Source organism: Drosophila subobscura, chromosome O, assembly GCF_008121235.1.
Source record: "Drosophila subobscura isolate 14011-0131.10 chromosome O, UCBerk_Dsub_1.0, whole genome shotgun sequence".
NCBI classification, from domain to species: domain Eukaryota; kingdom Metazoa; phylum Arthropoda; class Insecta; order Diptera; family Drosophilidae; genus Drosophila; species Drosophila subobscura.
This window is the reverse complement of record NC_048533.1, coordinates 1,409,764-1,432,456: the sequence shown is the minus strand read 5'-3', so window position 1 is coordinate 1,432,456 and position 22,693 is coordinate 1,409,764. Positions and strand designations below refer to the sequence as shown.

General features: G+C 46.9%; 7 protein-coding genes across 9 annotated transcripts; 5 read left to right on the top strand and 2 right to left on the bottom strand.

Moving 5' to 3' along the window:
• The first annotated feature begins 2,233 nt into the window (after window positions 1–2,233).
• Window positions 2,234–4,629, top strand: LOC117897937 (sideroflexin-1-3). 2 transcript variants are annotated; one of them, XM_034807028.1, is made up of 6 exons: window positions 2,234–2,308; window positions 2,998–3,338; window positions 3,466–3,583; window positions 3,651–3,812; window positions 3,880–4,007; window positions 4,080–4,324. In XM_034807028.1, the coding sequence occupies exons 2-6, from the start codon at window positions 3,026–3,028 to the stop codon at window positions 4,322–4,324; spliced, it is 966 nt and encodes a 321-aa protein (XP_034662919.1). In that variant the 5' UTR covers window positions 2,234–2,308; window positions 2,998–3,025. The 2 variants fall into 2 exon arrangements, with proteins under 2 accessions (XP_034662919.1, XP_034662918.1); XM_034807027.1 differs by lacking the exon at window positions 2,234–2,308 and having other exon boundaries at window positions 4,080–4,629.
• Window positions 4,630–6,300: 1,671 nt separating this feature from the next.
• Window positions 6,301–9,073, bottom strand: LOC117897754. Its single transcript, XM_034806795.1, has 3 exons — window positions 8,454–9,073; window positions 7,831–8,383; window positions 6,301–7,760 (listed from the first exon to the last, which is right to left on the bottom strand). The coding sequence occupies exons 1-3, from the start codon at window positions 8,934–8,936 to the stop codon at window positions 6,556–6,558; spliced, it is 2,241 nt and encodes a 746-aa protein (XP_034662686.1). The 5' UTR covers window positions 8,937–9,073; the 3' UTR covers window positions 6,301–6,555.
• A 175-nt stretch (window positions 9,074–9,248) lies between these two features.
• On the top strand, window positions 9,249–11,431 carry LOC117897143 (putative cyclin-dependent serine/threonine-protein kinase DDB_G0272797/DDB_G0274007). Its single transcript, XM_034805812.1, is given in 4 exon segments — window positions 9,249–10,278; window positions 10,281–10,364; window positions 10,427–10,888; window positions 10,964–11,431. Coding segments are annotated over 4 exon segments (1,605 nt in total). The 5' UTR covers window positions 9,249–9,345; the 3' UTR covers window positions 11,090–11,431.
• On the bottom strand, window positions 11,343–12,886 carry LOC117897144. The gene is made up of 3 exons (XM_034805813.1): window positions 12,675–12,886; window positions 12,170–12,586; window positions 11,343–12,095 (listed from the first exon to the last, which is right to left on the bottom strand). The coding sequence occupies exons 1-3, from the start codon at window positions 12,814–12,816 to the stop codon at window positions 11,455–11,457; spliced, it is 1,200 nt and encodes a 399-aa protein (XP_034661704.1). The 5' UTR covers window positions 12,817–12,886; the 3' UTR covers window positions 11,343–11,454.
• Window positions 12,887–13,521: 635 nt separating this feature from the next.
• On the top strand, window positions 13,522–14,219 carry LOC117897831 (acylphosphatase-2). Its single transcript, XM_034806893.1, has 4 exons — window positions 13,522–13,711; window positions 13,764–13,780; window positions 13,835–13,944; window positions 14,003–14,219. Exons 1-4 carry the CDS (start codon window positions 13,525–13,527, stop codon window positions 14,118–14,120), a joined length of 432 nt encoding a protein of 143 aa, XP_034662784.1. The 5' UTR covers window positions 13,522–13,524; the 3' UTR covers window positions 14,121–14,219.
• Window positions 14,220–14,335: 116 nt separating this feature from the next.
• LOC117897830 (dipeptidyl peptidase 9) lies at window positions 14,336–19,583 on the top strand. The gene is made up of 8 exons (XM_034806892.1): window positions 14,336–15,995; window positions 16,063–16,297; window positions 16,352–16,908; window positions 16,983–17,598; window positions 17,666–17,977; window positions 18,065–18,287; window positions 18,372–18,564; window positions 18,638–19,583. The coding sequence occupies exons 1-8, from the start codon at window positions 14,998–15,000 to the stop codon at window positions 18,837–18,839; spliced, it is 3,336 nt and encodes a 1,111-aa protein (XP_034662783.1). The 5' UTR covers window positions 14,336–14,997; the 3' UTR covers window positions 18,840–19,583.
• Window positions 19,584–20,323: 740 nt separating this feature from the next.
• On the top strand, window positions 20,324–22,247 carry LOC117897827 (chromosomal protein D1). Of its 2 annotated transcripts, none has more exons than XM_034806891.1 (3): window positions 20,324–20,424; window positions 20,571–21,111; window positions 21,165–22,247. In XM_034806891.1, the coding sequence occupies exons 2-3, from the start codon at window positions 20,715–20,717 to the stop codon at window positions 21,821–21,823; spliced, it is 1,056 nt and encodes a 351-aa protein (XP_034662782.1). In that variant the 5' UTR covers window positions 20,324–20,424; window positions 20,571–20,714; the 3' UTR covers window positions 21,824–22,247. The 2 variants fall into 2 exon arrangements, with proteins under 2 accessions (XP_034662782.1, XP_034662781.1); XM_034806890.1 differs by having other exon boundaries at window positions 20,327–20,424; window positions 20,566–21,111.
• Window positions 22,248–22,693: the final 446 nt, after the last annotated feature.

Genomic DNA, 22,693 nt, shown 5'->3' with positions numbered 1-22,693 from the left:
GAGTATGTACATATGTATGTACATGTATACATATGATGAAGGAGCCGAAATGGAACCCCAATTAATCGAAGCCAACTTCCCAAAATCGAATTAAATGCATGCTAACGATAGTTGTAGATGAAAAACTAAGACACAACCAGATAAAATGTACGAACAATCGCCGGCTGAAACTCCCCACAAAGACAGAAATTACTATAGACATATAACTTACTACCATAAATACAATAAAATGCACACCTACTTGAACTGCTACGGCCACTACCCAGGTACAACGTTCTTCCTCCCGACCATTATCCATAAAGACAGAGTCAAGCCAGAAGTTATTCCGAACAAATTGTACATATTAAGTTAAATATGGTGCACAATCCTGTCCCCAATCTAACCTCAAGTTGCGAACTGCAACTCGAGACGAGTATGTACGCTTCCACAGGACATTATTGCAGTACTAAACAAGTTAAGTAAACAAAACTAGTTTCAGTGTTAGGTGTTTCGATTACAAACTTCAGTTAGCAGTCAGCAAACAGTTGAACAGAGTGTTACACAGTGGTATTAACTTATACGTCAGTCAGTCAGGGTTCTATTGAAATTATTTGATGTCTACCTACATAATTATATCCTTGACAGACTCAAATCAAATATATTTCGCGTTACTTTGAACTGTATCTAATGCAAATTGCAATCTATAAATGGAGTACTATATACGAGTATTTAGCAAAAATTATGCAATGATTGTCGATCATGTTTACTTAAGAGTTAAAAAAAAAACAAAAAAACACTCACGCCACACATAAGTATGTGCATACTTACGTTTATGTACATATGTATGTATGTATTTGTACAATAATTGTTAAATTTACTATTACAACTAAAATATACTGCATATACAACAACAACAACAACAACAACAAAAACACAATACACAATATATTGCCTACATATGAATGTATTTACATCCGACATTTGTGTTAATTACGACTATAATTGTTTGTGAAAACTATATTGAACCTATCAAATTTAATTATGAAGCGCGTTTAAAAATAAACTGCACACTAAAAAAACAATAAACAACATAATGAACTATTGCTAATACACAAAACTGTTGATGTTATGTTTAGTCTAACAATGAATTCCGGAAATAAATGCATAAATATACACATATAGCGTCCCAAGTGTTCTTCGTCAGCTCTTTGTGTAATGCAAAATATGGGGCTTATCAAGATAATAAATGATTAAGCGAATAATTTATTTGTAAAGAGGATTAATGCAGCTTTCACAGACTGCGCCTTGAAATCCAAGGCTATTCGAATTCCGGAAATAGTTCACGGAGCAGTTTTTCCAAATGTTTGCTTGTATGCTTTGTATTCCATATTGAGACGTGCTCAGCTATCCGGACTCCCTTTTTGAGCACATTGTAGACATTTATGTCCAACCTTCCTTCTGGCCACTCAGGATACCATCTTTTAGCCTAAATTAAGGACTTCCGTGATCTTGAACACTTCAGGGTAATACAGCTTTGACCAGTCGCCTCTATTTAAGGGGGTATCCCTCGGAATACTCATTTTAGTTTTTATGATGGCATTATTCATCAAAACAGATGAGTACCATTTCTATCGGTTTCTGTCCTGGTCGATATGTGCACTGAAGAAATAAAAATGAATGTATCCCACCATTGGGGGAGAACTGAGTAGTCCAGGCCATGGGTGGGCCATTCGCTGTTCGCAGTGGCCTCAGCAAGGCCGCCCTCTGACCCATCTCACCTGCTCGTTGGACCAAATACACATACATACTTAAGTACATATGTACATGCATACATCCATATGTGCATACTTATGTACATAGTTCTAGATTCTAGAACAATAAATATGAATATTTAATGTTATGTTGTAGTGCAAAGTATAAAAGCTCAAAAGCGTTTGGTTCCATCATAATTATCTGAGCATGAAATGGGAGGGTTGGGGTGTCTGGGAGAATGGTGAATATGCTGCTGTGATGCTTGCCAGCAGGCTGTCTAAAAGCTGGGACAACTTAAAAGTCCAGCCGCAGTTACAGTGTACTGCTCGCGCAGAAAAGCTCTCTCGCCCTTTTCCAGAGTTCTCAATGTCAACGAGGCCGAAATACAGTGGTCTCCAAAATAACCGTTACACACAAACCCCCCGTAGAAAGAACCAAACGAAAGCTTTCTGGATGGAGCAAGCAAGCAAGCAGCCGACAGCCAGCTGCTGGCCGGCGGAGGGTCGGGTCTCATTCGTTTTTCAACGGTCAAAGTGGTAGCAACTAGCAACTGTTCGTGAGTGCTGTGCGTGTGTGTAAGTGTTGTCGGGTGGAAAGATTATACAATTTGTACGCAAACACACACACCAACATTACGTAGTACGTACGGGAGTGTAAATTCAGCAACCTGTTCTCTAGTTGTGTTGAACCGCATTCTGGGCCTGGGCCCCACTGATAAGGCTTATGGATTTGTCGATTATGTTGTCGTAGCTTCCCAGTGAAATTATATAAGGGGCACGCACAGATTTCAATTCTGCATAATCGAACTGTCGATGGCAACCGAGCTGACAGCTGACAAACAAATTCAAAAATCACAATATAGTCGTAGTAGCTATGCGGTGCTGTAGAAATGTAGAATCAGATGTAGATACCAATGTGCAAATGTGTGTATGCGCACATAAACCTATACATACATAAATAGTATGACTGTATTAATGTATGTATACATGCATATGTTTTTCGAAAACAGAATCGAACGGCTCCCCGGCAGAAACTTGTTTACCAGCGAGATAAGGCAGGCCAGCAGCGTTGGGTCACAAACATCCACCGCCTCTGATAAGAAGAGGTTTGCCAGTGGAGACTGTTGCGATTTAAATAAAAACGATTTAGGAGTAAATTCAATTAGGGCAGACCAGCAGAATCCAATCCTGAATCCAATTTTAATTCCAAAGTGATATCTTATCATGTGGGAGTTAGGTTTAAATTAAATTTGTCTTATCTCAATAGGCGGGACCAACTCGCAGACTTTCCGAAAATGACCCCACTGCCCCGTGTTGATATTGATCAGCCCAAGTATGACCAGAGCACCTACGTGGGCAGGGCCAAGCATTTCTTGCTGGTCACCAATCCACTCAATGTGCTGGCCACCAACACGAAGCTGGAGCAGGCCCGCCAGATTGTGCTAAGGTACAGGGCCGGCAAGGAGGTGCCCGAGTGCCGATCCATTGAGGATGTGTGGAAAGCAAAGTACCTGTACGACTCGGCCTTCCACCCGGAGACGGGAGACAAGCAAATCATAATTGGCCGCATGTCGGCTCAAATGCCCATGAACATGCTCATCACTGGCGGTGAGTGGAACAGTAACCTGTCCAATTGTGATTCAATTGTACCATTCCGAAATTGCTTCCGCGCTCTGATTAATAAAATGAAATATGTACGAAAAATATGTTGTGAGCTAATGGTGTATGATTTTAGGCATGATGGCTTTCTACAAGAGCACAGGCGCCGTTGTCTTCTGGCAGTGGATGAATCAGACCTTCAACGCCATTGTCAATTACACAAACCGCTCGGGCACGTCGCCCCTTAGCAACTCGTAGGTACCCCCCAGTTCTGATTATGATTCGCACATATTGAGCATGTTTACCGCTCCCTCTCCGCAGGCAACTATTGACCTCGTACTGCCTGGCCACCGGCGGAGCCCTGGCCACGGCACTCTCCCTCAACCGGGCCGTGAAGAACATGAATCCACTGGTGGGTCGCATGGTGCCGCTTGTGGCTGTTGCAGCCGCCAACTGCATAAACATTCCGTGCATGCGGATGCAGTAAGTGGATCTTTAACACGAGAGGACCTACATACATAGATCCGTAATGCACTCGAAATACTTTCAGGGAGATTCGCAACGGAGTGGTATTGCTGGACGAGAAGAACGCCGAGGTGGGCGTGTCCCAGAAGGCCGCTTGTGTTGGCATATCGGCGGTAATAGTAAGTCGAATTTGCATGGCTCTTCCAGGAATGAGTAAGTCCAGTCCACCCTCAAATACATATAAGTACATACATAATAATTAATTGGCAATTAATTCTACTCAAGCTCTGACTCCAATGCTCATGAACGCGCTTGAGCGGAGGGGATTTTTAGCCAAATACCCGAAATCAAATGCTCCTATCCAAACGCTGTTCTGCGGCTTCGTCCTCATTTTTGCCACACCCCTGGGCTGTGCGTTCTTCAAGCAGCGGGCTGCCATCAAGGTGGCAAGCTTGGAAACCGAGGTGCGCGAAAATATTGAGAAGAAGCGTCCCGAACTAGACACCGTGTGGTACAACAAGGGCTTGTAAGCCGGCAAACTACGAGCTTAAAGAAGACAATATCTTGGTTAAGACTTTTTATTTATTTACTCATTGTGCATTTAGCAGGCATTTTTACGGTCATACTTATAAGGGATCATTTCTTCGCACAGCGTTTAACTTTACGTAGCCATGCATTTAGGTATGCAGTTTGTTTTACTCGTAATATTACTGCTCCTCATTGTTAGTATACCTTATACGAAACCCAACACTGATACTCCTGAATTGATGTTGTCTGTATAAACAAAAAAACAATTTGAACAAAGCCAATAAATTTCTGTTACTCGTTGAATTTGAATTGAAAAATCCAACTGGAATTGACTACGTGTTTAAGGTTTTGAGTGTGTCCATTTACCAACTCGCAATGCATTTGTCGGATGTTACACCGATGTAAAATGCATGTCGAAAGTATGTAGAAATTACATTTGCAGCAAGTAAGTTCAAACGAAAACGAGAAGGGACGTGTGAGACGCTTCTTACGCGTCACAACTTTTATACCTGGCACTCAGTACTACATCTGCAACTTAGCGGTTATTTGTCAAATTTTACATTTTTTCTTCATCTGTCATCTACCTCAACAACACTACTCACGCCAACACGCTCCTTTAGCTCGCCACCCTCCCCTAGAAACACACACTGCAGAGTCAGGCAGAGTCGCGGCAGAGGCAGCGGCAGAGGCAGCGGCAGAGACGTGTCAGGGGCAGAGGCCATAAACTGCGCGAAGCAGAGTGTGCTGCTATTAGCTGCGGGACGGGGTGGGTTTGGCCTCTGCAAATTAATTTCTTCATTGTGGCTATAATAATGATCCAATCGGATACCAATTTGGTGATCTGACAGATATGGTAATTCCCTACGGAATGGCGTTTTTAGTTTTCTGTTATCTTCAAAATTGTTTTCGCACTTTTGCGGGGGCGGAAGGGGGCGGGGCTTATTTTTGAAATACACTGGTTTCAGTGTGAGCATACAGCAGTCTGGTGCCAAAATTTGGTGGCTCTAGCTCTTAAAGTCTCTGAGAACTAGCCGACAAACAAGACGGACGGACGGACAGACGGACAGACAGACATGGCTCAATCGACTCGGCTATTGATGCTGATCAAGAATATATACTATACTTTATTGGGTCGGAAACGTTTCCTTCTGTGCGTTACATACAACCGTTATCCGCACAAATACAATATACCCTATTTACTCTTCGAGTACCGGGTATAAGAAGTTTTAGGAGAAGTAATATGAATTTCTTCCGATTTTTCATTATTTAAATGTTTCGAATTGTATACGTTCCGAACTATTTTCGCGTTATGGATATTGCAATAGTCGACATTGGCCCTCAACATTTGTATTTGCGTTTTGATTGCAGGCAGACTAAAATAATTATATAGCAGCACTTTTGCTAGACAAGAACAAGAGATGTGGTTTTTGCATATTTTCACTTTTTCTCCGTCTTCTCTTTTTAATCAACTCACATAAATAAAATAACTTAAAGAACAACCAACATAAAACTGTTCGGAAAGATGAGCTTCCGACAAGGTGGATTTATTTATATTCTGCGCGGTGAATAAGTTATTGGTCTTCCTAACAGCGTTGAGCCAAATTAAAAAGATTGATCCAAAGAGTGCAAGTATACTAGCAGACTTGCAATCGTTATACGTTGTAAGGTTACGAATGGTCTTAGTTCGTGTCCATCGAATGTAATACTCAGTAATTAGTCAGCAGCAGTCAATTAGCATTGGATCCCAGATGGCAACGCAAGCTGAACACGGACTTTAACATCAACACAAACTGGCATCAGTTCCAGCCGCTAATGCAACGATTTCTTGTGCTTTATTAGGATCACTTAGTCTGCTACAGAAAATGCATGACACTCAGCCTGAAATAGTGCATTTGTCCTTATTATTTTTGGGAATAATGCGATGCAAGTTTTTAAAATTGTAACAAATCTTCAAAATCTCGAAGTAAAAGCCAAGTGCTGCTGGTTCGACCGAGTCGGAATTCGATCAATTTAATAATCTTGTTCTTTCAATTTCGATATTCACACATTACATATGTATATGTTCTATAGCAACAATCTTCAATGCACTGTACGTATTTTCGATACAATTCAATATCTTAATGCTAAAAATTCATTTTACTCATACAAATTCTAGTTGCTCCCGGCCATAAGCCCTTTGCGCTAATTTGGCGTAAACAATGGCTATTGTACGATGCGAAAGTAATCAACATGCTTATAAAGACAGGAACTCCTCCTCCTCCTTGAAGCTCATTAACTCATCCTCGCTTAGTGGCTCCAATTTGGGTCTCTTGCGGTTTGGCTCAACCCCTCGGTTGACATGGGACACTTGCGGGGCTGCAGGTTCCTCCTGCGTCGGCCTTGCCCCGGATTCTATGTAGATTGCCAGAGGTCGTGGCAAGGCCACCAGGCGGGAGGGCAAGTCATCGAAGAGCTGTGTTTCAAGTCGGCTCAGCAATGTGGTGCGATAAAAGAGGGCTCGCAAACGTTGCCGGAACTGCTGGATGTGCTGCGAGGACTCATCATAGGATGGCGGCTCGTCGGATGGGATCTTTCGACTGTCGCCCGATACAATGCAAATAGCCCGGAATCCCATCATTGTTGACCAGTTGGGCGGCAGGAGTAGCTCGCCATGGGATGCCTGCTTGTCCCTTTTCTTTGGCAAAGTCTTCAGCATTTGGTTGTAAAACATACTCAATTGCAGGGGCATTGAAGCGCTCTGAATGGACTTCAAGCTCTTTGCCGCTGGTGGTTGATAGTTTAAGGCCTTGACCACGTAGGCCAGATTCGAGCCATCGCTGGGCATCGAAAAGAGCTTCGACGACGGTGATGACTTCAGTTGGAGATCGTAGCTATACTTGAAGTACTCATAGAACTGCAGATCTATTTCTTTTGGGTATGCCACATGGCCGTTGCTTTCGCTGGCCTCGCCCTTTCTGTTGGATATCCTTCTCGCTGCTGGTCTCGGTGGACGAGTTTGGGGCTTCGATGGATCGATGGACTCCGGATCCTTCTGCCACACTTCCAGACACTCCGCCCAATTTTCAGCCGTGACGATGTTATTTTTAAAACACTTTCGCCGAGGACAGTCCCTGACCGTTGCCGAGGGATTCTGCTCTAGGAAGCGTTTTATTACCAAAAAGCGCGTCCTGCAACTGGTCCGCGTGTGATTCCCAAGATGCGCCGCACAGTTCACCCACTGGGCATCGCCGTGCTCCGTGACAAAATTCATCAGTTTGGTGTCGTCCACCACCGACCACGGGTCGGTCTTGGTGCGTTGGGCGAGGACATTGTGGTATCGGGTACGGAGTTGCGCCAGCGAACGGTTGGGAAACAGTGTGCGTGGAAAGCTGGGGAACTTACCATTGTACTCCTCCACGGCGGCAAACAGCATAATGTCCTCGGTGGTGCTGAAGGGTGCTGCAATTAAAATATGTCCAAGATAATTGGAGAAACATTGGGGGAAGCAAGTGCATTGCGTGGTACTGACCATGGCTGATGCTTGGATGCAGGGCATACGTATAGCGTCCGATCAGAGTGGACTTGGACCTGCCAGGGAAGTGTTCCGACACCAGCTGCCAATTGACCTGGCCATTAACAGTATTCTTTTCGACGAGACGCTTTAGTGTCTCGCTGTCCTTCTCGGTCCATCGTACACTAGAGGATGGCTCTAGGTGCTGACGGAACGCCATCTGAACACGCACGAAACACTGGTAGTCCGATCGTCGACCCAACGCCGAAGCTACCTTCTCCCAGTTCTGCATGAGATTCGCTTTGGCCGCCGCCACCAGAGCTGCGTCCTCCGACGCACTCCAGTCCTCACGGCTCAGCTTCGGATGTAGATAAACCCGCCACATTGCCTCACAGCTGTAGTTGGAATGACGGAACTCCAGGTCCAGAGTACTGATCTGGTTCCAGTCGATGCTAAAGCTGCTGTCGGCGTTGACCAGCAGACTGGCCAGCGAGCGAACATGCCGCTCGATGGGCCTTCGCTTCAGAGCGTTTTTGTTTGTGGCCTTTTTACAGGCCTCATGGTCCAGCAGCTGTCAGTAGGGATATCAATTAGTCTGTGAAAGTTACTTAAAGATGGGGCTCGTTCGGGCAAAGACTCACCTGTTGCTTAATGCCCATTATCAGGTTCTTCTTGTCCAGAACTGTCCACACATGTTTGGAGCGCATATCAAAGTCCGCAGGAAACATCTCCGTGTGACTACGCGCATCGTAGTCCCCATTATTCGGACAGCTGCGGCCATCAATATCGCGGAAATACAAATTTCCCTTGAAGTGGAAGGTGGCTCCACGGCGGATCGCTCCACATATTCCATAGGTTTCAGTGCTTCCCTTAGTAGGCCTGCTAAGAGAGTGAGTTCGAGGCTTTAGGCGGCGTATTAGAATCTCCTCGTTCCGTGCATATCGAACCCGCACAGAATTCAACAGTGCCAGAACCTTAGCCCGCACTTGGTGCAGTCGTCGCTGTAGCTCATGGTTGAGCACCAGGGCATTGGACTCGCTTGGGTCTAAGGTGGCTTCCAGCAGCGATGTGATTTCTGCTAAAAGTTGATTGGGGTTTAGGTTTGCGAGGTTCTCGACATCCATCGCGCGTACATTGCTCTATTTGGAATTCCAAACTAAAATTAAATTATTTTTTTATATTTAATCGCTACAGCGAAATTGGTTGGTCGCAGAGATGAGTCCGCATTGACCAGATACTTCAGTTTTGTGTTGAATATTATAAAAAGTTACTGAATATTTTGAACTCAAAAAAGAGTTTGCCGATTGCCGAACGAACACCGAAATATAATGAGTAATATTATTTGGCTATATTTACAGCATATTTTCAAAATGAAAGGGTATATTTCGGTATATTTTTGGGTCACACGGTACATTTTATCAATAAATCCGCGGTCACACTGGCAACAACAAAAGAAAAGAGAAAAAAAACGCGTAGAAGGGAAGTTGGGGCTCATTTAATTAACAAAATTCGCTGTAAATGCGTTAACATAACATGGATGATGTCCCGGTGAAGATAGTTGAACGCTATAAACCTCCGCCACCCGTCTACCAGCTGCCACAATCGACTGTGAACCGACTGGGACTATACAAAGAAAACTACTACGAAGATCAGCCTGACTACCAATATGACTTCCAACTGGAGCGCGCCGTCCTGGGCAAGGCGCACCGTTGGCAACAGCTGCGTCAGCAGCAGAGGCAGGAGCGTGAGAAGCGTCAGGATGGACGCAAGGTGGCGCGCCAGCGTGCGGTGGAGGCCAAGCAGAAGGAAATGCTGGGAGCTGTCGACTACCCCAGCGCCGATGACTTGTCATCCTCCGATGACGAGGAGAAGGTTGAGGTGTTGGAAGATAACGAACAACAACCGACGCATCAGCGACATCCACCAGTGCCGCAACCATATGAGTCACCCGGCAACGACTCCCACTCCCACGAATCAAAGTCAATAATCTTGTGCAATTTCCACAACATTTTGCAGCCGACGATCCTGAGCACGGCACCAGTGGCCATCGCCCAGACTTTGCACAAGCGCAACAATTCGCTAAACTATGCCGACTTCGAGTACAACATGAACTCGACGCCCTTTGATAATATTGAGTTGAAGACCATCAACGATTTGGATGTGCTCGCTCAGGTGCTGCATCAGACCAAGCTGCAAGAACAGAATGAGCAACGCCAGCTTCAGCTGCAAGTGGAACAGGTTGAGAAGGGGGAGCAGGATCTGCAGAAGGAGGAGCAGGATCAAACTCAGGAGCCGAAAACGATGCGAACGTCTGCGGAGCTGACTGTAACGACGTTGGCGGAAACCAAAGCGACTCTCGACAGCGTCAATTTCCATGTTCACTGTGATGATGAATATGCCCACAAGCATGAAGATAGCAACATTCCAGCCAATGGTCGTGACCAGGCGCAAACTGTAATCACGTCCCCTATCAGACTCCTCTCTATGGAGTTTCCCAGCAGCAGCAAATCCAGTCCCATCCACAGCAACAACAGGAACAGGAGCACTTCCAGGTACCAAAAGCTACCTTTGCCGTGTGGTGCACGGTACCAAGAATTTTGTATTTCCATTGCAGGTCTATCATATGCAAGGCTACAGCAATTCCTATAGCTATCACCAACAGCAACCGCAGCAGCAGCAGCAGCATCAGGTCTACAACAATCAGAATAACTATTATGCTAATGGCTTTGGCACCCCTAAACATGTGATGCCGTCGCCATCTGTCGTGGCTTTGAGCCAGGCAGAGGCAGAGGCGGCCACCAAGTCCAAGAGTGTTCCCGACATCCTGCGGGAGCTAAAAACAGAGCTGCAGCAGGCAGAGAAGCGCCGAACCCGCCTACACAGTCACAATGAGGATCAGCAGCAGCCGCATCAGAAGCCACATCTGCCATTAAGTGTGCCTCAGCGAATGGAGCAGAATGCCTTCGGAGAGCTGGCTGGGCCGGCACAGAAGCTGGTGAAGCGCATTAGCGGCATGGGATTTCCCCTGGAGCGTGTGGCCAAGGTTGTCAGTCTCTGTGGCATCGACGACAAGAAGGTGCGGACGATCATCAGTTGTATAATCCTGCTCCTTAAAGCTAATCCCCTTCACCATCACTTCACACGTTTGCAGATAATCGAACACCTCATTCCCCTGGGCGAGCTAATGGATCTCGGCTTCGATGAAACGAAAATCTCGGCGGCGCTTATCAAGTTCGACAACAACAAGGACAAGGCGCTGGACTATTTAATCAACTAGTAAACAAATTGCAAGCTCGAACGCCACTTACCGAAAGCCATCCTGTCCTCCCTATTCCAAGACAACCGCAACCCGATAGGCGCCAGGCTCTGTTAAATATGTTTGTGTTTTTAGTTAAATGATTGCAAGTTCTCATGAGATGTTCATTGTATAAGGTGAGAGAGAGAGAGAGAGAGGGTGTGCAGCAGCCTACAGAGATGTGTGGGAAGGGGGAGGGAGGGAGGGCGATAAGTTAAACCAAATCAAAGAAAGCTAATGCTAAACGCCTAAATGTATTTCTTTAACATCATCGAAGCACCAGCAGAAATACCAGAGTAAATATATATATAAGTCCATACAGTATACACAGAATTCGTTTATAGAACTCAATTCATGCCGAGCATCAGGAGATTAATGGCATGCTCCACGTTTCCATCGGCCATGGTGAGATAGTTTACGTTCTGTGTGTGATTGATGAAGCCCATGGCGGCCATGGTGCGCAACTGCTCGGTGAAGCGATGGCGGCGATAGCATCGCGGCAGGACATCGCTGTCGTCTCCACCAGCATCGTCGTCGTCATCTACATCGTCGGCTGCTGCCTCGGCTGCCCCTGCTGCCGGTTCCACTTCCATGTTCTCCGCTGGCTGCTGGGCCAGAGACTGAAAAGCTCTGGCCAGCTCATTGCGAAACAGCTCCGAGGATATTGAGCTGCTGCCACTAGCTCCTGCTGCAGAACTGCTATTACTGCTCCCGGCAATGGGCGCAGAGGTGGTGCGTGGTCTCTCGTCACCCTGCTGGGCTTCATCCGCGTTCCGCTGAGCGATGTTTGACAGCGAATTGAACGAGGTTACATTAGCCAGAGCATTGGCCAGCTGTTGGCGGCTGATCTGTCGGATATTGGCCAGCTCATCGCGGCGATTGGCGGCGGCGGCCACCGTACCACTGCTGCCGCTGCTGCTGCTTCCGGCTCCAAGGGAATTCTCCTCTTCCGACGAGGTGGTAGACTCCGAGGCCGCTTGCTCTTGAACTACGGACATTGAAGAGTGAGATTAAGATTGAGGTTGGTATGAAAAGGGGCAGATGGGGAAATGCTTTGCTTACATTGGGTGGCAGAGCTGTTGCGGGCTAGCTCCTTGCGTATGGTTTCCACGATGAAGGGGGCCGCATCGCAGATCAGGGGATAGTCGCGCACCAGATTCTGCACTACCTCCGGCTCATGCAGCATGTTAAACAGCACAGAGTCGCGAATGAGGGCCTGTGCGCCCAGATTGCGACGAAATTCCGGGTACTCGGCCAGGATCGTCTGGAGAATGTTGAACCTACAGCTGACACTCACCTGCAGGTGCGAGGTCAGGGAGAAGAGCTCTTGTATGTGCTTCGTGTTGATCTCGGTCGCCGCTGGCGGCACATACGGCGTGTAGCGCTTGGTTTTTCGGAAGCAGTGTATTACCGCATTCGGTTTGATGGCCTTGCTCAGCGTCTCCACATCGTCGAGCACTTGTCCATGATGGCAGATCTCTGCAAGTGCGTAGTTGATGATTGAGCACATACGAAATGGCGATGCGCACTACGCGCATATGTGAAAAAGGAACGGTCGGTCACTCACCCAATTCGCTGGCATCGAACTGCAGCTGCAGCTCCTTTGTTATGATAGTCTTCAGGTATGCCACATTCTGGTCCAAATCGATGTTGTGCAGGGGATGCACATCGCTCAATTTGTTCTTCAGCAGTGCGTAAACTGTATGCATTGTTTTTATCTTTATTTTTTCTTTGATATTTAATCGCACAGCGAAATTGGTTGGTCGCAGAGATGAGTCCGCATTGACCAGATACTTCAGTTTTGTGTTGAATATTATAAAAGGTTACTGAAAGTTGTTTGCCGAACGAACACTAGAATTAGATTGTATTATTTATTTTCTTTTTTTTTTAATTTACAATTAGGGTGTACATGCAGTAGAACAAACATCGATTAATTGTATCGATACTTTGCGGGCAGAAAAATAATTTTCGAACTAAAAATACAATTAACCGAAAATTTGTATAAAAAGTAATGAAACAAATGAAAGAAATCTCAAATTTTAAAAGATTATTTAGTTCTCATAATCCGCAACAAGGATATGTTTGTCGATATACCGCCTGACACTGAAAATTAGATCGAAATATACGTTCTGATTTTCAAAATATACCGTAAATATACAATATATAATTTTTGAAATATATAAATGAAGTATTCTGAATTTCGAAAAATCAAGTGGAGACTATGTTTTAGGTGACTGCGGCCCTAGAATGAATTTTGTGGGGATCCGCCATCAACAACATCAAAAATACTTTTATTAAATTAAACGATACAAGAGACGCATCTCTAGCTCTTTTTGATCGGGTACCCGCCATATCGGTCAGTAGGCCTATCGAATAGTCGTCAGAAAAGAATAATTTTTTACAAAACAGTCATGAAAATGAATGAAAAGGAAACTCAAACAAATCCGAAAAGGAGCAAAAAGAAAATGGAGGATGAGCCAATACCGACGAACGATGTGAAAATACAAACTACGCCACATGAGAAACCGAACCCGGCGAAACCTGCCCTAGAGCAAATTCAAAAGATATTTGATTGTAAATTCGAAATATTTGGGATTGTGCAAGGTAAGGGGAGCTAAAACTATCACACTCAAAACTAAGTGCAGTTGTTTTGCAGGTGTTTCATTTCGAATGGTAAGCTTCCTATTCCAATCACAATGTCATAGATTCCTTTTCTTTCATTTCCAGTACACGATGCGGAGGGCCGAGAAGCTAGGCGTGCGTGGCTGGTGTATGAACACCCCACACAACACGGTCACGGGCCAAATACAGGGCTATGAAACAGCGTTTGAGGCCATGTATATATGTGGAAATGGCGGTAAAGTACAGACCAGTACTAAAGTATTCTCCCTGCAGGCGTCTCTGGCTTGAACACACTGGTAGTCCGACGAGTCGGATTGACAAGTGCATTTTTGGTATCACCAATGAAGTGGACACCTTTACGTTTGATTCTTTTACTATTCGAAACGAATGAAATTTACAATTGGACCATTAAAATGGCATTCAAAATATGTTTTTGGGTTCCCGTGAAACTATCGTGGTACCATCGAGCATATCGATGCGATACCCAAGTGTGGCCAAACTGGAATTTGAACAAATCCCTTCGGGATTTAACATCGTATCTTTCATTCATTGTTTTAATTTACCTGGGCAGCAAAATAATAAAATCAAAATATAATTACTTTAAATAGCCAAAATTTGACTTGGTGCAACAAATCAGAACGCTGGACGCCAGCGCTTGAGCTTGCCGCAAACGTCACCGTCTCACGGTGCGCGACTTTCACTTTTTCCTTTTTGCAAAAGAGAAGATATAAAAAAACAACAACAATATACATCAGTCGACGAAGAGCAGAGCAGAGCAGAGAGACAAGACAGAAAAGAAAGGAAGAAGAAAAAGCCGAGCCAGCATGAGTGTGGAAAATACCAGACGGACAACGACTGGACAACAAAAGCAATGCGATCCAGCTAAGAGAATATAGTGGACAAACTGATTCGAATCGCGCCCAGATTCGGCTGCAGTGCCGAATGTTAAGTGAAATAACAACAAACCATCAGCAGGCCAAGCCAGCCAGCGTGTGAGCAGCACTCGGTGTCTGTGAGTGTGTGTGTGTTATTGTGTTCGTGTGTCCCGTGTATGCGCGCGGGTGTGCGTGCGTGCGTGAGTGAGAATTTCAAAAATCAGAAGAGGGCCGCCTGCATTTTCTGCTTGTGGTGTGTTGTGCTGTGTGTGTACGTGGTTGGAGCAAAACTGCATAAATTAGGTCAATTTTTGGATTGTGGATTTGCAGCACTAGAGGGCGAGAGCGAGAGCACCCGGAGCCCAGCACAGAGCCCGACCAGAGCCAGTGAGGATGGAGAGCACTGGGAGTAGAGCCCAGTCAGCGCAACAGCAACGCAATCGTCTGGCCTCGTCCCCTAGTCCACCGTTGAATGTGAATCTCGGCGGCGGACCCAACGCAAACAGCACAAGCACCATGTACATTGAATCAGATGCGTTGTCACACCACCACCAGCAGCAGCAGCAGCCGCATGGCAGGAACAACAACAACAGTGGACACCACCGCAGCCACAGCATAACGAATGCCGCGGCCACCTCCTTTGTGAATCTCCTGGACGGGTTCACGTCCCGCGTCTCTACGGCCGTTAGTGTGGCGGGGGGAACCAGCTCGATGAGCCTGATGAGCAGCCAGAGTGCGTCCAGCACTCCGGGATCGACGCATTCCATAGCCAGCCTGACCAGCATGGGATCACTGGGGACAACAGCGAATGCCCTGTACTCCTCGATCGGCAGTGCCCTCAACTCCATAACATCGCCGATACAAGCGGCCGCTGCGGCTGCCACCGCTACCACAACCGAAGTGGTCGTGGCTGCCGCCTCAGTGATCACCAATCATCTGAGCTCCCCCACCAGCGGAACGCCGCCACATGGCCTGGGCGGAGATGATGACGAGGACTGCGACGATTGCGAGGAGGATGAAGACGATGCTGTGGACAACGATGGACACATTGCAGCGCCCACACCATCCAAGAGCTGGGCAGAGAACAAAATCATCGTTCAGGAGATGCGCAAGAAGCTCTCACCCCTCTCCTCGATGGTGCCCACCAACGTGCAGTTCCGCCATCTATCGGATGGGCGAGCCCGTTGCTACTTCGTCGGCTCGCCGCCCCAGAACTGGGAGACGACCCTCCTATTTGCCGACATCAACATGCAGCAGCAGGAGGAGCAGCAGCTGCTGATACAGCGTCAGGATGGCGACTCCGGCGTCGGCATTTCCACCACCTCCGCAGGATCCCCAACTGGAGGGCCCAGCCAGTCGTCCTTCCACTTTGGCCCTCTGCATAGACCCAAGTAGGAATTCCATGCTCCAATTTCAGGTCCGTTCTCTAGCTCAATACGGTCGCTCATTCTGTTGCAGATTATCGTGGAATCCGCTTCTGCAACAGCCCATACCCAGCGCCCATGTGAGCAGCACAAGCACCAGCACAAGTGGCGGCAGCTCCTGCCCCTACGCCAGAGAGTTTCAGCTGCTGCAGGAGCGCAAGCGTCTATCCACATGGGGCATCACCTGCTACGAGCTGCACAAGCCCTCCGGCAAGCTCGTCTTTCCATGCTTCAACGATCTGTATCAGTGTCTAGACACAGGCTACAATGTGAGTAGAGTACCTTGAGATGAGGCTGCCAATCTAACTTTCACCTCCAATCAGTCTGGCCTGCTGTTTCCCACACAACTACGCACCTGCCCGCAGTGGACCGCTTTGGATCCGCAGATTTGTCCACAGAACTCTGACATGATTGCCTACATCAGTGACTGCGATCTGTTTGTCACCCACACGCTGAGCGGGCACGAGAAGCGGCTGACGTACACGAGCAGCGGCCGGCACTCCTACCCGGACGATGCGCTAAGCGCCGGAGTTCCTTCGTATGTAATGCAGGAGGAGTTTAGTCGCTATCAGGGCTTCTGGTGGCAGCCGCACTCTGACGATGGCATCTACCGTATTGTCTACGAGGAGGTGGACGAAACGGAAGTCTCCCTGTACACGTTCCCCTCGTCAACGGCCGTCCATGGCCGGGTGGACGAGTATCGTTTCCCACGCACTGGCAGCACCAATGCCAAGTCGAAGCTCAAGCTCGTTCAGTTCGTCCTGAACGAGTCGCTGCAGATCAGCGAGATTTGCATCAAGGATCTGCCTTACTCCCTCCTGGCCGTCTTCAGTTGGCTGGAGTACATTGTTCGCGTCGGCTGGACACCAGACGCCAACTAGTGAGTAGATTTGCATTATTATTTACCGATTACCGGTTACCGATTGCCATTGACAACTGTATATTCACTTGCAGCGTTTGGGTTCAGGGACTGGACAGGAAGCAGCAGCGACTAGACCTGTTTCTCATACCGCTGGACAACTTCTGCGAGTCGTACAGCAGCCAGGTGTCCACACCCACAGACTCGATTGGGGACCACAGCTGGCGCAGCCTCTACAGTCGCACCATCACGCCGCTGCAGGTGATCTACACGGAGCAATCGGAGAGCTGGATCAATGTCCACGACATGCTCTACATCCTTGAGGTCAGCGACACTAGTGTCACCTACGTGTGGGCCTCAGAGGAGACGGGCTTCCGGCATCTGTATCTGGTCACATCCAGCCTGGTGCTGACCAATGCCAATGGTCAGTCCGATGCTGGCACACCGTCTGCTCCCCAGCAGCAGCAGCCCAGCTTTGTTGAGCAGTCGGCCCTCCAGCCGCGCATCGTCAACAAGGTGGCGCTGACCAGCGGTGAGTGGGAGGTGCTGGCGAGGAACATCTGGGTGGACAAGCCCAATCAGTTGGTCTACTTTGTGGGTCTGCGCGACACCCCCCTGGAGAAGCATCTGTATGTGGTTAGCCTGCAGAGGCCCGAGCACATACGCCTGCTAACTGAACCGGGGTACTCGTATCTCGTGGAGTTTGATGATGTACGTCCCATGATTCGGTGTCATCCACTTCCAATCTCGTTCTAATGTTCTGCCATGTGCTCCGCAGGAATGCTCGCTGATGCTGCTGGTGTATTGCAACATCCAGAGACTGCCCAGCTGCAAGGTGATGCGGGTGAATCAGACCTGCCAGAACGGCGGCGTCAACGGCATACAAATCTCGCTGATGGGATACCTGCACGAGGGCGGCAAGCCGGAGCCACAGTATTGCCCGCAAATCTTTCGGCCGCAGCTGCCGTCGGGTGACATCGTCTATGCCATGGTCTATAAGCCGCACAACTTCGAGATGGGCGTCAAGTACCCCACGGTGCTCAATGTCTACGGTGGGCCTGAGGTCCAGACCGTAAACAACACCTTCAAGGTGGGTTCGGCTGGGTATCGCTTTGGCTATCGTTTTAATCCATTGGTAATTCTGTGTCTCTGTGCATCTGTGTCTTTTGTCCGCCAGGGAAAGCATCAGCTCCGCATGCACATGCTGGCCGCTCAGGGATACTGCGTGATCTGCATTGACTCGCGCGGGTCTCGGCACCGTGGCAAGCGCTTCGAGAGCCACATACGCGGCCGGATGGGACAGGTGGAGCTCCCCGATCAGGTCGATGCCTTGCGCATCCTGGCCGACCAGCTGGGCTACATCGACATGGAGCGTGTGGCCATCCACGGCTGGTCCTACGGTCAGTCGTTGTTTATCCATTGTTCAATTAAATGGCGACAGTCGTAATGATTTCTTTGTTTGTGTTTGGTGTTTTTATTTTTAGGCGGATACCTCAGCCTGATGGGTCTGGTGCAATTTCCACAAATCTTCAAGGTTGCCATTGCCGGGGCGCCGGTCACCGATTGGAAGTATTACGACACGGGCTACACGGAACGCTATATGGATCTGCCGCACCAAAACGAAGCTGGATACGCGGCCGGATCGGTTCTCAACTACATCAACTCCTTCCCCGAAGAGTGAGTGCTTGCTTGTCCCCAATCTGCGATAGGGCTTCCCTAACCGTCACATCGATTCGATTCTCTCTTGCAGGGAAAATCGCCTGCTGCTGATCCACGGGCTGATCGACGAGAATGTGCACTTCCATCACACCTCCCGGCTGATCAGTGCTCTGAATAAGGCCAACAAGCCGTACAGTCTGCATTTGTTCCCCGAGGAGCGCCACTCGTTGCGTAACCTGGAATCGAATAAAAACTACGAAACGAAATTATTATCATTCTTGCAAAACTTATGAGACTCAAAAGGCAACAACAAACGAAAAAAGATTATCTGCTAAGGCAGACGCAGCGGCTGGGTGCGAGCAGCACTCCCCTAGCAGCAGCCAAAAAAAATCCAACCCCAGGCCCAAACTCAACCCCAAGGACCCTCCCCTTCCCTCCCTTCCATGCAAAAAGTTTTACATCAATGTCTTTATTGTTTTAATTTTGGTTTTTTGTTGAAAACTTTTTTTATATGATAAAGAAACGAGAAAAGCAAATTTGATTGGAAATTTAGAAGACGTGAAACATCAACTGTAAGTATCAGATGGAAAGGACTCTGCGCCCCGCACTCTACTTTGCCCCCCCTGCCCAACAAGTCGCATACTGTAATTAATTTGTATTTATATGTTCTATCCTGTCCAAGTTCGCCTCCCCTTCTCCTTCTGTACCGTCATACTATTAATTTGTATTTTTTGTATCTTTTGCGTAAATGTAAATTTCTCCTTTTTTTGTAATTTATAATCCTAAGTTCTGCTCTAATGTATGTGGATGTATGTGCGTGTGCGCGCGTGTGTGACTGTGTGTGTGCAAGAGAGTTCCTTAAAATAAGATTAAAAAAATATACCACAAACTTGTCATGCCCATGGAGCAGGCCATCAGTTGAAAACACTATATTCATACATATACACACATATTTACACGAATATATCTCTTTGATTAACGACTTGCAATATATACGATACAATACATAAATAAATGTTTGAATGAGTTCATGATAATAATATGTACATGCAAATATAGATATGTATATTTTTTGTTTAACAATTAAATAAACAGCTGTGTGTATCCCCAATGCCTTCTCCTCAATGGCTTCGTTGCCTGGGTACACGCTTATTTGTTTTTGGGACGGGTAAAGAGAGAATATGTTTGAAAACGACTATGAACTTACTTTCAACATAAAATAGGTCCAGCCAAGTGCAACCCATTGGTTTCTTTTGCAACTTAAACAGTAAACAATACACATCGCTTGTTCAAATAAAGCCAAGTAGTGCTTCATTCAATTTTCGAATGTCACGACAACTGATTCTCTTCGCTTTCGTCGATTCATTTCGGATTCTTTTGCATATAGCAAGCCATTGAAAAAGGTTTGATTGTCAAAAGGCATGTTTAAATTTGGATTATCATTATGGTTTTTTTCTGAGCATACTTTATCTTCAACAATTTACAAATAATTTTACAATTTAAATAAGTGGTTCAAAACGTTCGCGCGTTATTGCATTTTGGTTTCTATGCACACCAGTCGCGCATTGTTATCGGTTGCATTATTATCGTTTATTACCGGCCGGCAGACTGAAGTGCAAAATCTACAAACGAAAACCTACATTTAGGCCTTTTCCAGTTTGTTATAGGCGACATCCACTCAAATTCTGCGTGAATACACCCTTAAGAATTCCGCGCTTGGTCCAAAACACAATTATTTTCTCAAGTCGCTGAAACCTCGCACAGGCGATAGTCTCCCCTGCATATCGATAGGGAGCGAAGGCAGTGGGAAATAGAAAACAGCGAAAACCGACTCCATTGGACCATTGGTGAAGCGTGCTCGAAAGAAAAATCTGCGAGGTAAGGATATAAAGCGGGCAGGAAAATCTAGAAAATTCCGTGGACGACGCAGTGCATCTGAGCGAACTAATTTATTAAAAACTGTTTGTGCAAAGATAATACTAACTGCAGATTTTTTTCCCCTGCTTAAACCATTCGAAGCGAAGACGCACAGTGAAAGACGCAATCGAAAATAAGCGAAATTTGCGTGCGTGTGTGTGTGTATTTGTGGGGGACGCCACTGCAGAGCCGAGAGAGCGCGCGCATTCAGCGAAGAAAACACGAACAGCAATAGCAACAGCAGAACAGCCATGGAAGAGGTCGCGGTTTCGGTGAAGAAGCGCGGCAGGCCTCCAAAGAACCCTGCTGCCGCCACTAGCCAGCTAAATGCAAGTCAGAGTGTGGTGGACGCCGCAGCCACGATTCCGAAGAAGCGTGGCCGCCCACCAAAGAGTGCTAAGGTCCAGGACCAGCGCGGCAGACCGGCCAAGAAGCCAGTCAATCTAAGCGAGAGCGAAGCTGATGGTGATGACGATTCCACTGAGAATGTGGCAAAGACTGTGGCATCTCCCCAACTCGCGCCCAAGGGACGCGGTCGCCCGCGCCTCAACAACTCAGATGCTGAGGTCCCAGCCAAAACAAAGACCGCCTCGACTAAGCGCCGCAAACTGGGGCGCCCCAGAAAGCACCAGCCCAGTGAGAGCGAAGGTAAGCCAAAAAGGTGGGAGATTTCACTTTATTTTAATTTCCATATACCTTAGATGAGAAAAGCGACGATGACGATGATGATGAGATTCATCGCCCAGTGGGCCGTCCGCCGTCTGGATCCGTAAATCTCAACATTGTTCGCACCGGACGTGGCCAGGGCAGGCCTAAAACGATTAAGGATAAACGTCCAGCTGCCCCGGCAGCCGAATGGACCGGCGATGGAACTCCGCCCAAGAAGCGCGGTCGTCCTTCATCGAATAAGCCAGCCTATGTGCCAACTGGTCGTCCTCGCGGACGCCCAAAAGTCAACAAGCCTGTTGAGGAAGAAGACGATGACGACGAGGACGAGGACTCCATGGAGGAGCAGCCTGAGAAACCAGCAGCCGTTGCAACTCCACCTGTAGTCAAGAAGCGTGGACGCCCTTCAGGAGCAAATAAATCGTTGAATAAGGGAACTCCCAAGCCGCGCGGACGTCCGTCAAAAGCTAATCACAGCGCCTTGAACCACGATCAGGACGGAGACGACTCCAATGACGATGCTGCTAGAAAGAAGCCAGCCGATCCTGACCGCGGCTTTAACGACACCTACGAGGATGCATCCTTTTCGAAGGAGGACTCCAAGTCAACATGCGACGGCGACGCCGCCAATGATACCGCCGAATCCGTTGAATGTATCTCCGATACCGCAGGCCCCGAGTCGGCCACTGCCTAAGCACTCCGACACCCACATATATCAATCTTAGGAATACAACAAAAATAAGAAACAAAACCTTCGGCACGACAGATTAAACAATGCAGACAAGGATCACACAACTTTCACCACTCTGTTCAGGACAACATCCCTCTATAAAGACAAACAATAAGAAATTTGGAAATGAGAAATGTTTGTCCGTCTAGTGGTTTTGCATATTTAATTTGCTATTATTGAAGACTTTTAATTATCGTTTTAAAACACAAGTGCACAATACATACAGACACATTCACACAAATATGAATGTATTTAATTACATCTTATTTCTAAGAGAACGGAGACGAGGAAGGAAACGAAAAATGTATTTCCTTTATAAATCACTAAGAAATTATCAAAATTACATACAAAAGAAATCGTTTAAAAATTAAAATACACAACACATGTATATGTACTAGAAGACATTGTGTTTTGTTTTCTTTTTTGGTATTTAATCGCTGCAGCGAATTGGATGATCGCACGACGAACGACGATGAATCCGCATTGACCAGGTACTTCAGTTCGATGATGGGGCTGTCGATATTTTCTTGAAAAGGAATGTTCGGTGTTTCTGTCGATATTTGTTGATGAGTGTTGCTATCGATGGTTGTTGATTGTTGATGAGGGCTTCAAGGTGTTGCATTGGAAATGTTCTTTTAATTTAAACAATATGATGCTTAGTTAAAAGCGTGGTCGTGTGTAAGAGTTTAACAATATAAATAGTAGTGAAATGTCATTTAATGTCTTGATGTCTAAGTGTAGGGGTTGGTGCAAAGGCAACAGAAGGCTGCCCCAGAAAGTAGGAACAACTGAAGGTTGCTCCTCAAGATGACTTCCGTTGGCACCGAGTTAACC

Coding starts and splice junctions, on each gene's coding strand:
- LOC117897937 (XM_034807027.1), top strand. CDS start 3,026: ATGACCCCACTGCCCCGTGTTGATATTGATCAGCCCAAGTATGACCAG. Junction 3,584..3,650: donor ACGTCGCCCCTTAGCAACTC/GTAGGTACCCCC, acceptor CCCTCTCCGCAG/GCAACTATTGACCTCGTACT. Junction 4,008..4,079: donor CATGGCTCTTCCAGGAATGA/GTAAGTCCAGTC, acceptor ATTCTACTCAAG/CTCTGACTCCAATGCTCATG.
- LOC117897830 (XM_034806892.1), top strand. CDS start 14,998: ATGGAGAGCACTGGGAGTAGAGCCCAGTCAGCGCAACAGCAACGCAAT. Junction 15,996..16,062: donor GGCCCTCTGCATAGACCCAA/GTAGGAATTCCA, acceptor ATTCTGTTGCAG/ATTATCGTGGAATCCGCTTC. Junction 17,978..18,064: donor CCGTAAACAACACCTTCAAG/GTGGGTTCGGCT, acceptor TTTGTCCGCCAG/GGAAAGCATCAGCTCCGCAT.
- LOC117897831 (XM_034806893.1), top strand. CDS start 13,525: ATGAATGAAAAGGAAACTCAAACAAATCCGAAAAGGAGCAAAAAGAAA. Junction 13,945..14,002: donor GAAACAGCGTTTGAGGCCAT/GTATATATGTGG, acceptor TTCTCCCTGCAG/GCGTCTCTGGCTTGAACACA.
- LOC117897144 (XM_034805813.1), bottom strand. CDS start 12,816: ATGCATACAGTTTACGCACTGCTGAAGAACAAATTGAGCGATGTGCAT. Junction 12,587..12,674: donor GTTCGATGCCAGCGAATTGG/GTGAGTGACCGA, acceptor ACGCACTTGCAG/AGATCTGCCATCATGGACAA. Junction 12,096..12,169: donor CAACAGCTCTGCCACCCAAT/GTAAGCAAAGCA, acceptor CAATGTCCGTAG/TTCAAGAGCAAGCGGCCTCG.
- LOC117897754 (XM_034806795.1), bottom strand. CDS start 8,936: ATGGATGTCGAGAACCTCGCAAACCTAAACCCCAATCAACTTTTAGCA. Junction 8,384..8,453: donor TAATGGGCATTAAGCAACAG/GTGAGTCTTTGC, acceptor CCCTACTGACAG/CTGCTGGACCATGAGGCCTG. Junction 7,761..7,830: donor GCATCCAAGCATCAGCCATG/GTCAGTACCACG, acceptor TTTTAATTGCAG/CACCCTTCAGCACCACCGAG.
- LOC117897827 (XM_034806891.1), top strand. CDS start 20,715: ATGGAAGAGGTCGCGGTTTCGGTGAAGAAGCGCGGCAGGCCTCCAAAG. Junction 21,112..21,164: donor CCAGCCCAGTGAGAGCGAAG/GTAAGCCAAAAA, acceptor CATATACCTTAG/ATGAGAAAAGCGACGATGAC.